The sequence below is a fragment of the Patagioenas fasciata genome, chromosome 3 (assembly GCF_037038585.1).
Source record: "Patagioenas fasciata isolate bPatFas1 chromosome 3, bPatFas1.hap1, whole genome shotgun sequence".
NCBI lineage: Eukaryota > Metazoa > Chordata > Aves > Columbiformes > Columbidae > Patagioenas > Patagioenas fasciata.
In genome coordinates, this window is record NC_092522.1 from 20849069 (window position 1) to 20866099 (window position 17031).

General features: G+C 44.1%; 1 protein-coding gene across 1 annotated transcript; it reads left to right on the forward strand.

Moving 5' to 3' along the window:
• Positions 1-2667: 2667 nt before the first annotated feature.
• LOC139827520 (uncharacterized) lies at positions 2668-9359 on the forward strand. The gene is made up of 2 exons (XM_071805918.1): positions 2668-3341; positions 9255-9359. The coding sequence occupies exons 1-2, from the start codon at positions 2668-2670 to the stop codon at positions 9343-9345; spliced, it is 765 nt and encodes a 254-aa protein (XP_071662019.1). The 3' UTR covers positions 9346-9359.
• Positions 9360-17031: the final 7672 nt, after the last annotated feature.

The window sequence follows — 17031 nt, forward strand, 5'->3', positions numbered from 1 at the left end:
ACTCAGCTTGTTGACAGAACAGAATATCATCCATATAATGATAAATAATTGTTTGTTTCCATGATGCACGAATAGGTTGAAGTGCCCATGCAACATACATTTGGCACAGTGTAGGAGAATTTTTCATACCTTGCGGTAGCACTACCCACTCATACCTTTTAGCTGGTTCCGCTTTGTTTACTGAAGGCAGTGTAAATGCAAAACGCTGTGTATCTTGCTCATGTAAAGGAATGGTAAAGAAACAATCCTTTAAATCTATAATTAGAATATGCCAATTTTCTGGTAACATTACAGGTGATGGTAATCCAGGTTGTAAAGCACCCATGGCTTGCATTTGATCATTTACCTTTCGCAAGTCATGTAATAATCGCCACTTTCCACTCTTTTTTGGTATTACAAAAATTGGGGTATTCCATGGACTAGTAGAAGGCTTGATATGGCCTGCAACTAATTGCTCTTCTACTAATTCACGTGCCTTTTGCAGTCGCTCTTCTGTTAATGGCCACTGGTCAACCCAAACTGGGCTATCTGTTAACCAGGTCAATGGAGGGTTGGGCAACTGCTTTCCAGTGACCACTAAGGAAAAGGTGAAGTAGTTAACACGGCACCAAGTTGCCCCAAGACGTCACGGCCAATAAGCGCCTCAAGGCTGCTTGGCAATTCCATTACATACACCCTAAGGGTAACACACTGACCTTCAGGGAAACTGATGGAAATGGGATCAACACTTATATTTGGAGTAGTTCGACCCCCTACTCCAGCAACAGTGGAAGAGATTGATTTTTGAAGTTTCCAATTTCGTGGCCATTTGAATTGACTAATGATGGAGACATCAGCTCCAGTATCAAGCATTGCATTTACCTCTACAACAACAGTAGAATCAGACTGAAATAGTTGCACACGTAACATGGGACGCTGAGTCATTGATGAGGTGAAGCAAACTGCAGGACCGGTCAATCCAAATCCTTTATCATGCCTTTGTGTTGAGGATGCTGGAGGAACTCCTGGAAGCATTGGTAGGCAGTTTTCCAGTGCTACTACCTGAGCTATTCTACTCCCAGAAGGAATAAAAATTGGTGGATGCAGAGTGTAGGCCAGAATTTGAACAGTTCCTGTGAAATCTGCATCAATTATACCTGGTATTACTAGAAGACCTTTGATACTAGCAGAAGAACGGCCAATCAATAGGCCTCCAATGTGACTATCTTGTCTAAATAAAGGTCCTTTAGCATTAGTTGGTATTCTATGAATTGCAGTATTGGTCAATGTTATATCTACTGCTGTCTCCACATCAACTCCGAGGCTTCCTGCGGTGCTTGGCTTGTTGAGGTGAAAGAAGCCTGGTTCACAGTTGGGTCGCTGATTGTGATACAGGTTCGGAGATGTTCTTTGTGTCTGGTAGCTGCTGAACGTACACCATAGTTTGTGATTATTTGTTTTGCTTGCTGCAAAATTTTCCAATCATGTGGTTCCCATACCGCTGTCTGAGTGTTCATATTTTGAATTACCGGTAGGGCTAATTTTGCTGGAGACCAATCACCTTCTAGGATGGCATCTTTGATGACCCCTGACCATCTGCCACGTCGGGGCTGCGGCTGGTCAGTAGAATCTATAGGCACCTTTGATTGCATTGTTTGTGAAGGGCAAGCTGGTTTTTGAAACTCAATTTGTTCCTTATTTTTCTCTACATTTGACACTCTTAAGTTAAGTTGTTCAAGCTTGTTGGTAATGACTTGCAGTAACTGCTCTACTGCTTGGGGTGAGCCCAATGATGTAGGAGGAGGCTCACAAAAAACTTCCGCGGGTGCTTGCGGAGGCAAAGTCTGAGGCGGCCCCGGCCCCGGCGGCGGCGCCGGCCCGGCCTCCACGCTTTTCTCGGAGGGAGGGGGGGCGTCCGGCTCGGGGCAGGGCAGAGGCGGAGCGGTAGGAGGAGGGCGGCACTCAGGGCCTCCCACATCCGGACAGTCGACCCGTTGCACTTCCGCCTTCTTGGCACATTGCCCCAGAGACTCGGAGGGGGAAACTTCCGGTTCTTTGTTTACGAGCCGCGCAGTTTCTAATCCGCGTTGCAGATCGGATTGTGAAAGTATTGGCTGAGCCGGGACCCCGCGACCACCCCGAACGGCAGGCAGACCCCACAGAGTAGCCCACAGGACCCTCTTTTCTTTTGGACAAGTTTTATCAGTCCAGGTTTGTTCTGGGACAAGCGCCTCCGCGGCTCTTAGGGCGGCACGTTGTTCCGATTTCATAACTTCTAATGATTCTAATACGGTTTTCCACAATTCTCTCACAGATTTAATTTCTTTCTCTTCTTCCCCTCTGATAGTTTTGTCCCACATAGTGTCCCCCACTGATCTCCATTCCGTTGGGGAAAACAAAAGTGGAACTTCTCCAAAGTGTCCCCACTTCTGAGCTAAAAAAATCAATGTGATTAGCTTTTCCTGTGACGATTCAATACCTCTCTTAGAGAGAATAGTCGTCAGCAGTGCCGCGGCTGTTTCAATATCCATTATCTTATCAGCGCGGTCTTAAGAGCCCAATTCACCTGCGACTTTGGTGCAGTACCAGAAGCAAGGTTCTCCTGATTTGCTCAGGAGAAATGAAAAAGGCTCAGCATTTGCCAGGAGGGTCTCCCCAACGAGAACTCCTCCTCCTCCTTCTCCACCAATGGAGAAACGGCTTTTTAGCCCCCCAACACACCACAGACGCTCTCTGCAGGCTTGTAGCAACCCGCAACCAAGCTCACCCACCACGCAAAGGAAACCGAGTCCCCCCGCAAGTCCCAGGGTGCCCAGCCCACCCTCACAGAAGAAGCTGCCTTCTCCACCACCCCAGCGAAAACCGCTCAGCCCTCCCACGGGACACAAGCAAAGCTCGCCAACACCATACCGGATGCTGGGCTCCCCAGCCTACCGCCGAGATGCAAGTCCCCCACCGTTCTCCACCGCTCCTTCCCCACCAACCTCCCCATCCCGCTCCTACAAGGGGCCAAGACCTGGGCTGGATGCTGGAGATGAGCACCAGCTCTTCTCCTCCAAGAGAGGCAGCAATGTTCATTCGATATTTTGCCCAGCCACCTCTTCCTTATTTGAAGCCAGACCTCCACAGGAACCCACCAAACCTTCTGTGGAAGCGACCAGCCAGCCTGAAGCTTCACCGCTTTCCCAAAAGACCAGTCTGCTTTTCCGGCAGCCTGGAGACCGGACCAGAAAGCTATCCCTGAGCGCTGCCAATCCTCAGCCGTTTGTGAGGAGAAGTTTCTCTGACCGCCGACCAGGGGTCCTGTTTCGTCTTCCAGCTGCCGTGACATCTGGCAGTGAACCCGCGCTTAACCACGCAAGGTAAGAAACTTCCCACTCTAGGCCAAGGAAGCGGAAGGGTAGCACTGCATTGGCTTTCTGAGCTCCTGATGAGAATTTAATGTCGTTGAGAGATTTCCCAGAAAAGTGCTCTCTTCATGTGCAGAACAGACAGCTGGGCAAAGATACCATGGCAGTTGCACTAGGTGATTGTTGTAGATCACTTCCAACTGAAATATTCTGTTCTATTTTCTCACCCCAGATTTCAGTCTGCCAGTATGAATACAGGGAGGAGTTAAGCTTCCATGGGTTGCTCAAGCCTTACACTTACATATCTGCTGTGACAGGTACCCCAGGGAAAATTCAGTGTTGGTTTCATGGCACAGAACTTCTCTTATTTGCATGGGGGCTAAAAATAGCCACATTCAATTCTTAAAAGCTCTGAAGTAACCATCAGGTTACACACATCTTTAAATAACCATTAGGAGGTAGGCTTGGACCAAGAGGAAGGGTATCATTCCTAACTTCAGCTTCTAAGCCAGTAAACTGTTCACCTGATATCTCTATTAAAATGTTTCAAATCAGCTGGCAAGAATGACAGATAATGTGAGCTTCTGAGCTTCTCATGTAGGCTTTCAGAACTAGGTGCCAATTTCAAGTCTAATGAGTCCACAGCCCAAGCCCAGTTTTCAAAGTGGAGAAACCTCCCATGGCTACTGAAGATTAATTGCTCTGAAAAAGTCAGTTTAAAGAAATTGAAGCATCAACACACCAGTTCCATGTTTGCAAGCATTGGTGGCCATTTTTAAAAAAATCTGGGCTTACCTTTAAATTCTCTCTACCACTTAAAAAAAAAAAAAACACAAACAAAAACAAACAAACAAAAAAACCCACACAAAACAAAACAAAAACAAAAACAAAACAACAACTCAGAACCAGCTAGGAAACAGAAATGGTATTTGGGAATACTCAAAGATCAGTGTAACAGCCCGGAAGTAAAAAGGGTTGTTATTCTAGTTTCTTAGCATCTTAGGATGTTTAAGTCCATTAAGCTCTAAGCTACGCAAGAGGATTAAGACCCTTCTCAGGCAGCCTTTCCTCATGTGAGGAGTATTTTTACTCTTGCCAGAGAACAGCTGAAATCATGTGAATCATCCCCATGAGCAGAGATTGCAAGACCAACACTAGCAGGAGACAAAACTGCACTTGTAAGTGCACAAGCACTCCGCACATTGTGAATACTGGGACAGTCCTGGATACTGAATGAGTAAAGGGACAGTCATAGGCACTGAAGTAAGGTGTCCAGGAATTCCCTCCCTAGAGACAGAAAAAGGATCAAGTTTCCCACAGGGACAGTAGAGGAAAGTGCTGAACAAAACATGTGAAGAACACGGAGAAATGCAGACCGGTTTGCGTTCGCAGTTCTAATATTGCAATATATTCTGACATTTGAAAGTTTCCTAAAAGTCCTATATGTTGTTGCTGTGTTTTCTGTTGTTGTTGTGTACTATGTGAAGTCAGCTTTGCCTACTCCAGTGCCTGCTAGCAGATATAAATGTTTTCAGAAGAGGCTTTATATCAAACCTTGCAAGACAAAAGCCCTGGCAGTTTTATGGATCAATGTGAAAAACAGTCTTTTATAAATTGTTAGCTAATTTATACTTAAATGGGGTGTATTATCTTTCTATTGTAGTCTGTCAGAGCATAGAGAGTAATATAAAAAAAAACCAAAACAAACCACTGTAAATAAAATCTTCCCTTTCATGAAAAAAATTATATATGCTAGTGTTATGATATACAGCATTTTGGAAGAACGACATATATCCTGAGCCAAATTCAACTTACCATTTATACAAATGGACATCAAAAGTAGTCCTGCTGAGTTAGTCCAAATTTATATCAATATAAGCAAAAGGGAAAATTGGCCCATTAATTGCCACATACAGTGATTTAAAATGCAATACACTACCGTGTGTTTTCTTACATTTAAAATAAGCTGCCTGGAGGAAGCTTTTACAGACCTTACATCAAATGGCCTTATTTGAATATCACAGCAAATACACTGATGGGCAGAGAACTGTTTTAGGAACCAGCATAAGGCAGAAGCTCCAAGAGCTCCTCCCATCACTGCTGCTCATCTCCAGTCACTGGGGACCAGCACGGTTGCCACAGCTGTGAGCGCCACATCCCCATGCACAGATGCCGACCCCTGCTCTTGCAGCAGATGCCATAAGAGACAAACCACCATACCCTGGTCCGTCTTTCTCCTTCAAGTTCATTAAGCATACAAGGCTTCCTCTGCCTTGCCATTCATTCAGCTGACGGAGGGAAATTTCGAAACGTGTCCCCAAACCAGATGTTGTGCTCCTAAACCTCCTCGTTCTGGCCATGTTTGCATCTGGTCTCAAGTTCACAAGCTATTCCCAACCAGCTGTCAGTCTCCTTTCCTTCATTCCTTCCCTTGCTCTACCTCTCCTCTACAAATATAACAATGCCTATTTTTTTGTCTGTGTGGGGGTTTTGTGTGTTATTAGCAGCTCCAAGCACTAGTCACAGGAGGGAGGAGAGGCAGAGGCAAACCTGCAATAGCATCACTCTTTTACAGGTAAAACATTTTGAAAATCAGTGAGTTAGCCAGTTTCTACTATGCTCCCAAACTCAAGGATAGAGTCCTCCAATTTTTCCATGCCCAATTAAAACATCAATTTGCTGAGAAACAGATTGTTTAAGAGAGGAGCTTGTACAAGCAACATGTTTCTCATTAGGCAGCTGAGCATCCTCTCCCACCCACTCCATTTTAGAAGAAACACCAAAAAAGGGGGGTGACTTCCATCTCACTTGCTAACTGGTGTTGCCAGGCATTAAATGTCAGTGCTATACGCAGACTTGCATGTCTCCTGTACACTCGCTGATCCCCTAGAAGGCAAAAAGCATTTCTTTCCCAAGATTGTCTCCTGCCCATCCTGTTCTCTAAGGAGTATCAGGACTTAAGACATCATTAGCCCTAAGGCGGGAGCTAGAGCTTTTGTGTCCAGTCTTAGGGTACTTGATGAGAGTTTCAGGTTTCAGTGCTCAAGTCAGTACAACTGGTTCCCACATGGACAGCCAGTACATGGACAGAATGAGCTGACTTTGCTGGTTTCTAAGCTTGGTCGTTTGACAGCGATCAGCAGCTATTGGCATCTTATCAAGGCATAACATGTACAATCGCTCTGCTCACAGAAATCTTGCTGATCTGTAATAGGATTTCTGTGTGTGCAGTTAAACAAAATAATATTTTATTAAGATTCCTAATCTCCCAAGAGGTAGAACAAAGATAAAAGATTACATGCCTTTAAGATATTGTTCGAGGAGGGCTTGAGGATGGATTGTGTTGACTGAATCAGACCGAAAGCAAGTAGCCCAAGTGAGACCTTCTGCAACTGGGTGATATTTGGGTCTGGATTATTTTCATGACTGGTCACATATCAGAAATCTCTTCCTCAGTTCAAATAATTAAACTCCTAGCAGTCAGAATAGGAACACGACAGCTTGTCTGTAGTTGAAAGCTAATACAGTTTAACAGTTTATATACTTAAAACACAATAATGATTCCCAGATAACTCATGTTGAGCTTAAACCACTTTAATTAGTTACAGCAACACAGGGCACATTTCAGCATGAAGGCCCAAGGCGTGAGACATACATGACTAGCTCCACTGCTATAATAGATCTTGATTCATAAAGTCCCTGTGACCCTAAAGATTGCCAGTGTGACTTCAGGAACATCATTTACACTTTCCGTGTCTCAGTTCTCCTGACTGCAGCATCCCACAGTCATGTTGGCATACTCAGAAATCACTGTAACCTCACTCAACAGATGTGTAACAGAGGTAAGACCTTTCCTCCAGCAGGGTCTGGAACAAGACTTTTTGTGCAAGTCTGTGTCCACCTGCAAGTAAACCCAGATTCATACTGATCCCCGGTTCGACATATGAAACGTTTGCTTCCCAGTAGACTTTTGGGAGGGAACAGTACAGTGCATATACACAGGAGACAGGGAATTACATAGTATTGTGCAGCATCTGTGCTTTGAGGGTTAATGTGGTCTAATCAGTGCTGTTTTAAAAAGTCACAATTCATTAGCCTCTTAACTTAAGCATCTTTCCTTCTGCAGCTTGGAGGAGAGCCCTAGGAAAGCAGGCGACTCTTGGAACAGCCCTTGCGTACCCGAAATCAAAGAGTCCAACAGATACGCGTCCCACCCCGAGCTCTACATCGTGGGCCAGGGGCTGCAGAGGGACTGACAGCAGAAGCACCTGCAAAGAATCAAAGCCAGAGGCCCCAGGGGGCCTTAACCAAACCTCCAAAGCCTGGCTCCATTGTTTTTTTTAGGAAACAATATGACGGCATCACATGGAAAAACCCAGACTGGTCCCAACAATCTAGTGAAATATCAGTAGAGGGGTAGGCAGCTGCTTCTTCTTTGGATTGCATTTCGTGGCGCAACTCGAAGATTTACACTGAGCGAAAGAAATACTTCGCAGTTGGTCAAGTCTGAGGCAATTTGATTTGATAAAGACAGGACCCAGAGAGAAGTCCTTTGTTTCGCTGTTTGGCTAAAGGAGTTCAAAAACTTTCAGAAATTATCAATATTTGACAATTTATTTATTCAGGAGGCACCAAAGTTTCAGTTATGTAAAAAGTGTCTGTTGTGACATTTCCAGGGGGGAGGTAAAATCCTGAACCAATTGATTTTTCTTGCAAAAACATCAATGGCTTCAGCAAAACCACACCTTTACACTGGGTATTTGTCAACATGCAGAAAGAGAATAAGACCAATACAAGTTAAAACAAAATAACCTCTTTTAAAGGACTAAAATTAGGGACCTTATTCCCTCAAAAAAGGCTTTGATCTTCTAAATCACCCTTGATCATCATATAATCTCATCACCTCTAGTTTCCAGGGTACAAGGCTTAATCCTGATTAGAGTAGTTTTGTAATAGCCCAATCAAACATTATGAATCCTGAGGCACCTAAGGACATGTATTTTTTTTCTTTTTTTTAAAGAGAAGAGAATGCTAGCATAGAGAACCCTGCTCTCCCTGAAACAGATTTATATTCTTTCTGATTTATGCCGTTTGAGGGGATTTATTGTCATTTCACTGAAGAGTCTAGACAGATGTTTGTTAATAAAAACACAAGTTCTTTACAGTCGATTAATCCCAGGCTTTTACAGTGGAATACAGTTTCAGAATTTACTGGATCTTGCTCACCTCATTTATCATCACAATTAAGATGCAAATTTGAATTAATGTAATTTTAATTACTTTAATTTGACGTGGTTTTATATGCAACTTCAGCACAGAATGAGATCCAGGAAAAAAAAAAAAGCCATTTGTGGTCCTATTTTGATAGGAATAGTTTAAATTTTTCTTATGGTTTTCATGATAGTGGCATCTGGGCACTCCGCCTTCACACAGGATTTTTAACCTTTCCTGCCACCTTCATGGTGGGAGAACTGAGACTCATGTTGTGCTGTACAAAGGACCGCTTTGGATACTGAACTCCTGAGGTTTTAGTCTGGTGCCTTAATCACAACGATCCTTCTTCAATTATTTCAGTGCCATCTTCTGACACCTTAATTGTCATATTTAAGGTGAGGTATTGAACAGAAAGAAGCAACTCCCGGTAAGCAGATGCTGTGGATCGTCAGGCCTTTGTGAGCTTGAGGTGGTACAGCAGCCTTACCCAGAGTGTACAGCCAGGAGATGTCAACACATCCACCTTGCAGTCACACAGGCAGATGCACCGTCCCCTGTTGAACTGGGAAATCACTGCGGGTACTGCAAAGATCAACAGCAGGGCAAACTGCAGGCTGGCCTTCCCCCTCATCAGAAGTGTAGCTCCCTCCCAGATACACAGAGATACAAATACATTCGCGTGCACTTTGAGTTTGTCTGTTCTGCTGGCAGGAACTACCCAGAATGGAACCAAATCAGGAACATGACAGCAGAAAGTCAGCGCTTTGCATGCCTAAATGTGGCTTTGAAGATGAAAATGTGACAGAGTGGGAGGACAACTTCTGCTCAGGTGCTACAATCATTTTGTCTCTTTATGGTTTCATGCTGAAATGTCCCGGCACCCATGATGGGTGATGAGAGAAAGTATTCATTTATATACCCCAAGCACCAAAATCTGTGGTACAAGAGCTACAGCGGCACATGGAGCAACACTTCAATTCAGCAATCAGGCTGGAAACCTCCTCACACATGTGCCAGCTAGACGTGGAGTCAGCCAAAGCATCTTCCCCCAAAAACCAGGCTCCCCTGAAAACCTGGCACACAAACTGTCATCCGACCACAGCATCTCTCCCAGCTTTGACTAAGCCCATGGTCGTCAGGAGGCTCATTGCAAACACAACCCCACTTGAACACTGCAGCTGCTGAAGGGTTCGGATGCTGCTCTAAGGACGCTGCAGAAAACAGAGAATTATATTCAAGAAACAGAGCTTCTCCAGGAGCGATCTACAACTTTATAATATGAATTTGTGACTACATACAGCTAACAGATTCTCTTCAGTACAGTTAATGTACAGGACTATTGCAAATAAAGTGTTTACCTTCAATTTGTATCGCAAGCATGAGATTAAGAGTAACTATAGTATGGAGGAAATTATAGTTTGGGTGGTCACTTTAAAAAAAAATGTTTATACAGTTTTTTTGGACAACACTTTCATTTTTCATTAATGTAATTTTTCTGGAATACAATTGTTTTATAAGACCATACTCAAATTTAAGATTTATTTTTTACTGATGTAAATAAATCGGAGTTTTTATATGCAAGGTATGAATTGAGCTCTCTTACATTCTGTATGCAAACGGCTTAAATCTTACCCCAATGTTATACTACTGATTTCTTCCTTAGTACGCTAACTAGTGCCCTGTGCTATAAAAAGTCTATTTGCTTCCTCCTCACCACAGTGCAAGCCTGTTTTATGTTTTACTTGTACATCAATTAAGGTTGCATTTCCACTACACAAACGTGCCTTCTTTAGGCTACAAGATCAAGCCTGTACACTGACAGAGCAGAGCAGAGATCAGCTGTGCTTCCACCCTTCCCGTGCCCTGATTTAAGCTTGAGCTACCTGGCAATTTTGTACTCTGTTTAGTAGAGTTCCTGCATGCAACCACGGCTAGTTTGAGCAGAGGGTAGTGGTTTTCCCCTAAGGATTAAAACCAGAGTGCACCTGCTGCAGTGGAGTCTCATTGCAGAGGGGCTGAGCACAGAGTGAAGCAGTATCAGTTTTCCAGCCAGGGCTTCACTGCTGCAAGAACAGTGGCCAACAGCTCTGTGTGGCACTTTATCTGCAGACCTTTAAAAAGCTGGCAGGTGCCCTTGCTTCCAGTGACGCTGCTCACATCTCAGACCTTGCAGGGACTTGTCATTCCATACCCTCAGTATCTGAAGACCACAAGAACATGAAAGCACTACTTATACTCCAGTTACTTCTTTGACAAGAACTACTCCAGATATTAGCAATCTGGTTGACAGCACTACGCAGGTTATCAATAAAACCAGCGTGTCACAGTGTTTGCGTTGCCACACCTCTGAACACCCAAAGCATTTCATAATCATTTATGAAGTTTCGTCATTAAGAGGAATATTCTGAGAAGTTGTTCCCTTTGCTCTATGTAGGAGGGAAAGAAATCTCAGCACAGAGATAGAGTAACCTGTTCTTACTGTCATGTCTCATCAGTAAGGAGCTGCCAACATCTCCTGAAGAGAAATCCTTCTAGATTAGCAGATCATTAATCCATCCACAGCAGATACACTCGGTGCCATCATGACTGCAGTGTGTATAGATGCTTGTTGCAGTTATGAACTTCAAACTCAGATTTTGATCTTCCTGGGCAAGATACTGCAGGTTTCATAATGCTTGCAGTATTGATTAGGGACTCATTTCCATGTTGTCCTCAGACAAATATAAACTCACTACTGTATATTGGATCAACTGAAAGTTTGGAGCAAAGATCCCAACTTTCCATTTCTTGCCCATTTTGGATGAATAATGAAAATGTAAATGTCAAAAAAAAGATGTGCAGATACAGACAGTAGGCACTCAGCTGGACAAGGTGGTCAAGACCCAGGACCACGTTATCCCTCTGATCTCATTTTGGTTCATCTCACATCTGCCTGCCCTGCATATACCCTGTTCCACCACTGCAAGCACAAAATTATCTGCAGCCTTCACCATCCCTAATTGCTCTCCACTTTACTGACATACTGAATTTCAAAATCTGGCCGCTTACCTGTCCTCATCCTTTCTTTAGTAATATTCCACTCTGTGACTGCATTAAGTAATCCTGTGAGGATTTCTGGAGTTAGACTGTATAGAGTACAGCCTTTATCAAGGTTCTTTTAAAGGAGAAAGGGGTTATAAGCCTGTCTTACTCTGTATGAATCCCTCTTGCTTTAATAAAGTTTTCCTTGAGGCATAGATGAATTGATTATATAGCAATTAAGAAGAAACTGAAAGCTTTCAGTGTTAAAGGCTGCTCTTCATTTATTATTACTATTACTAAACCACTGGGTCTTCAGCATATGAATGAATGAAAGCTGAGGCCTAGGGCTGCCAACACAGCAATGTCCTTCACAGTATCACAGTATGTTTGGGATTGGAAGGGACCTCAGAAGATCATCCAGTCCAATCCCCCTGCCGGAGCAGGAACACCCAGATGAGGTCACACAGGAACATGTCCAGGTGGGTTTTGAATGTCTCCAGAGAAGGAGACTCCACAACCTCCCTGGGCAGCCTGTTCCAGTGCTCTGGCACCCTCACTGAGAAGAAGTTTCTCCTCAAATTGAAGTGGAACCTCTTGTGTTCCAGCTCGATCCCATTACCCCTTGTCCTATCATTGTTTGCCACTGAGAAGAGCCTGGCTCCATCCTCACGGCACTCACCTTTTATATACTTATAGACATTAATAAGGTCCCCCCTTAGCCTCCTTTTCTCCAAACTGAAGAGACTCCCCAGGGCAGTGACTGTAAAGCTGGGAACAAAACTTTCCAGGCATTCCAGTAGACACAGAAAGATATATAGCAAGGCTGACATGGCGCTACAGGTAAAACCTAAACCAACAAATTCACTGGCTGCTTGGCTTTTGAGTGTGACTCTAAGAAGTCAGCCTAATGGGGCAATTTGCACCTTGCAGCCTTCCTGCCTCTTGAACCCAATATCAGTGTAAGAGTCTTATATTCAAACTCTAAATTAAACCTGTCGGTATAATACAATTTTTTTTTTTTTTGTTAATATTTTTAATGTTTTCCTCCACTTCGAAGTGTTGTGTCTTTTCTTGTAAATAGAGTTACCATAGACATTGAGGGCACAAGGTAATGCATCTCTCTGGAGTTTTTTAATACTGATGTTTTTTAATCAATAACCTGATATCCAATGCAGATCCTTTCATCCTTATATTTCAGAGAAAACACATGCATATACGTACATGCGTTAATGGCATACCAGTAGGCTTCCATAGCACGCTTTTTCATGTGGATAAACCAGGCAATGGGGAGCATGAGGGCTGCTCGGCTGGCGCTCAGCGCTCTGCAGACAGACACAGGGCTCCTGGTAAGCAGTTACCTAATTCTGAATCTGAGACAAATATAATGTCGATCCACGTATCACATTAACAACAGCTGGTAACAGGATATCTCTAAGGTGCAAAATGAAGAAATAATCTAGAAAGCACCATGGACAGTTGAAATAAAATTACAATGCTACATTCTTCATGTTGAAAACCTCAGGACTTCAGAACTACTTATCCTACCAATAGCCAAGAGTGGGAGAAAGCACGTACTGCACCTCTGAGCTCTGCCAGCCCAGGCGAGGCAACAATTTCCCCATCCAGCCCTGCAGATTTCTCTTGACAGCCAAAGAGCTAGGAAAAGCTTTTCCACAGGGAAATAAAAGAAAAAAAAGCTGCTGGAAACACACAACAAGCGCAGTAGGCATTTAGATGCCCAGTGTATTCCCAACACAACGGCTCAGCAGCCTGTCTGCTCCAGCCACACAGTGAAGTTTGTCGTAACTGCCACAGAGGCTGTTTACAAACCAGCAAAAATAGAAAGGCACTTCTTTAAATAAACAGTGTACTAGTAACTTTAGGAGTCCTTCGATGGGTTTGATTTAGACTCCTTGCAGTGAAAAGGAGACTAGAACTTGTGCGAGCGTCTCTGTTCTTCAGATGATGCTTCCCAGGAGACTGACATGCTCCAGAAGTTCAAGGCAACAGCTCTGGGGCTGAGCATCTCCCACCACCCATTTTGGGATGGCAGGCCAGCCCAGCAAAGAGGTAAGCAGAAAGCTAGCACAGGGCCCAATGGATCCAGTTATCTTGAGGTTTCTATCTCAATTGTTTTTTCCTCCTAAATTTGCATAATACTGAGCCAAGACCTGAGCTATATCTAAATTTAATTTTGTAAGCCAAGCACTTAGCAGTACTCTGAAGCACCATCAGGAGGACCATGCATCATCCACGTTTGTTTATTACCATGTTTGAAGACTAAGAAATGTTTCTGATGTGAAAGAGCAGTGACTTCAAGGAGAGGGAAAAATACTACCCTTCCAACAGCAAGTTTCACTGTCTTTACTACGGTGTTTTAAAAAGATCTGAGAAAATATTAGAGCAGAGAGGGGGGTAAACAGGCAGTCTGTTTCCATGATTTTGTCTCCAAGGAAAACAAAAAAGACATATTCGCTTTGCTGGTAATGGCAACCCTGTAAGCTCACGGACTGTTCTTCCCTCCATCATGCTACCCTGCCTGGGCTTTACTAGGCCAGGATTAGATGATAGCTAAGCAAACACACACAGCCACATAAAATAGATTTTTTTCCTCCAAAAATCCTAATTCATACCTCACACATGCATTTTCTTTTGTAACATCAGAAACTGGCAACCATGCAGAATATGCTGACAGAATGTTATGGTTTGCACTGGGCTGTGAAGTGTTTTTTCCTAAGGCACAGGAATAATGGCAGCTACACGTTAAAATGTAAGTTTAGCAGATTCAAATGATTATGAAACAAAACTGTTAAACAATTTCTTAAGAGGCAGCAATGTCAATGATCACGCAGTTCATCAGGAGTCAGAGCCAAACATAGAAGCGCTTGTTCCAGCTACACAGGAATTCATTACGCTGGGAAGCACTGGCCCATGGCAATGAGTTTGTCACATAGCTCTGGGCTGAACGGCACCCAGGCTGGAGTATAAATAGATTTGTGAAACCCTTCTCACCTGTTGTTGGCCTTATGGTCAGCTCATCCTCTACAACCAAGTTACAAACAACACTACTGCTGTTCTGGGTAAATGCACATATATCTGCCGTCTGAAAAGCAGGGCATGTTTTCCCCATGAAATACGTTTCCTCTTCTTACATATAAAATTGTGATTGAAGGCAGCTATAAGCCAGAAATTACTCGGATTGCAAATGTGCAAAGCTTTGGGATTTGGGCGAAGTATTCTTCAGGTCTGTTGTGAGCAAAGGATATATCTAGTTAGAAAACTTTATTCTATATAGGACCTTTTGGGTACATTGTCTCCCAAACGTGTAAATAAATGATGCCATTGCAATGCCAAATAATGAAAAGTAGCAGCGGATGACACAAAGAAGCCATGGCAAAAGACAAAGAGGAGGAGAGGGCCACTAAGGAAAGGATACAGTGGGACAGATTTATGCATTGTTGGAAATGCACTAAGGAAGATCTTAGGCCAGCTTTTACTGGGACAAGTGCAATCTGTAATTTTGAAAACAAACAAACAAACAAACAAAAACTATAGCTTCCTACAGGCATGAAACATGAACTACTGTCACCCCTGGGCAGGACCAAAAGAGGGGCACGCCGTTACCATTACCGTCAAATGGAGCATTAATGGCAGGATCACAGGGAGGTCCAGCCTGCAGGGCCACCCACCAGCACCACTGGGCTGAGTTAGCTGGTGGGTGGCCGTTCCCTGAGGAAACAGGAGCATGTTTTGTTTTCACTGAGTGATACTGAAAATAAAAAGCTGCCAGAATAATACAGTAATCAAAGCAATAGAGATCCTGGTACTGGCACAATTATGCACATGTGAAAGTCATCTTATTAGAATAGCCAACTTCCCTTCTTGAAATAACACGTACTACTACTTGTATGTTTGCACTGACAGAAATGTGTCAACACTGAGCAGTTTTATAGTCTGATCTATTATATACGCTGACAGCATGCACAGACGAGGACTATTGTGAAAAGGAAGTGTCTCTACGTATAGATGTGTGCGTACAGATGTGTGTGCATCTGCAGAGGAAGCCCCAGCAGCAGCAGTTGAATCAGAGGGCATGTGACATTTGAGGCCGTGCCCGAGAGCCGGGGCACAGCTGCAGTGCCGGCCGCAGGGCACCGACGACGTCCCTTCCAGGAGCCAGCAGCAGGGAGTGACAGACCTGCACATCCTGCAGCCTTCACCCCAGTCTCCAAAGGGGGCCGAGGTTGTACGTGCTGCTCTCAAATGCAGCAGAGGTGAAACCTGTTAAACCACCATGAAAATAGCACAGCCTTTATTTATCCAGGGCACAGCTATTAGCACAGAGCATGGCTTTTACAGCTCCTTTACCTCTGCCAACTGCATTCAAAGCTGTTGGGGGGCTTTTAAGGAAACACAGGGGCAGTTTGTTGGCCAGAGTTACTGTTTTTTTCAGCTAAAGATATCAAGGCAGAGTGGAGGCTTAATGGTTCGGGTCAACTCTAATTTTAACTAGAGTGGTTTTCTCACCTCTGTCTGTATCAAAGGCAGTATCACAGTATCAGGATTCAGTGTCAGCTGTCAGAGATTTGGTAGCAATGCAACCACTTTTATTCCCATCGTCACTATTTACCAAGGACTAAAATAGCCACCTCAGTGCAAATCCCCTCCCTCTGCTTGAGAGAGGGATTGCAGCACCTGGTTCCCAAGCTCACCTTTAACCTTGGCAAGAGCAAACTCTACCAGAATCACCTTATTATGATCCATGCCCCAGCTGCACCTCAGCAAAAGCAGCTCCCTTCAGGTGCATTCTTTAATTCTTTGGTCCACCTCTCACAGCAGCACCATGAAGCAGAATCAACATTCTTTACAACAGGAGCCTTCAGCCTCTGCACCATGCTTTGGGTCCAGCCTTCCTTCCTTGTCCTCCCAGTTTGCCATTCATTTTTCCATATCCTTCCCAAAGTCTTCTTGGCACTGCCAAGTTCATGCACGTACATTCTGCTGCAGGGGTTTGTGGTTGCACTTCCACAGGCAGATTCAGGGTCCAGCTAACCCATTTGCATGGCACATGCACTCCGAAGAGCGGGTAAGTCATGCCATCAGGTGTGTGCTTTGACTCTCAGTGAGAAGAAAGTGCCCATTTGAGGAAAAGATGAATTTTGCAGGCTGGATTCAGTGTATGTAGCACCAGTCTCTCTGCTCATGCAGCTTCAGAGTTCTAATGCCCCCTTGCACAGGGAGATGGCAAAAGACCACTCCCTACTCTGCAGGGGAATGTAAACTTTCTTCACTCCTTTATGGTAGACACCATATTTACCTTTTCTCCCCTGCCTTCCCTTATGACAACTCTACCTTCATCAAGCAGGAAGAACCATCTGTGACAGCCAGGGTCTGTACTGGGCCTCTGGAAGGATGTAGGGTAAGAGTAAGCCCATGTACAAAGTTGCCATTCATCTATTTTCCTATC

What these genes read in the sequence shown, in the direction of transcription:
- LOC139827520 (XM_071805918.1), top strand. Translation starts at nt 2,668, where the DNA reads ATGGAGAAACGGCTTTTTAGCCCCCCAACACACCACAGACGCTCTCTG. An exon ending in CCCGCGCTTAACCACGCAAG is followed by an intron (nt 3,342 to 9,254) that starts GTAAGAAACTTC and finishes TTCTGCTGGCAG; the next exon opens with GAACTACCCAGAATGGAACC.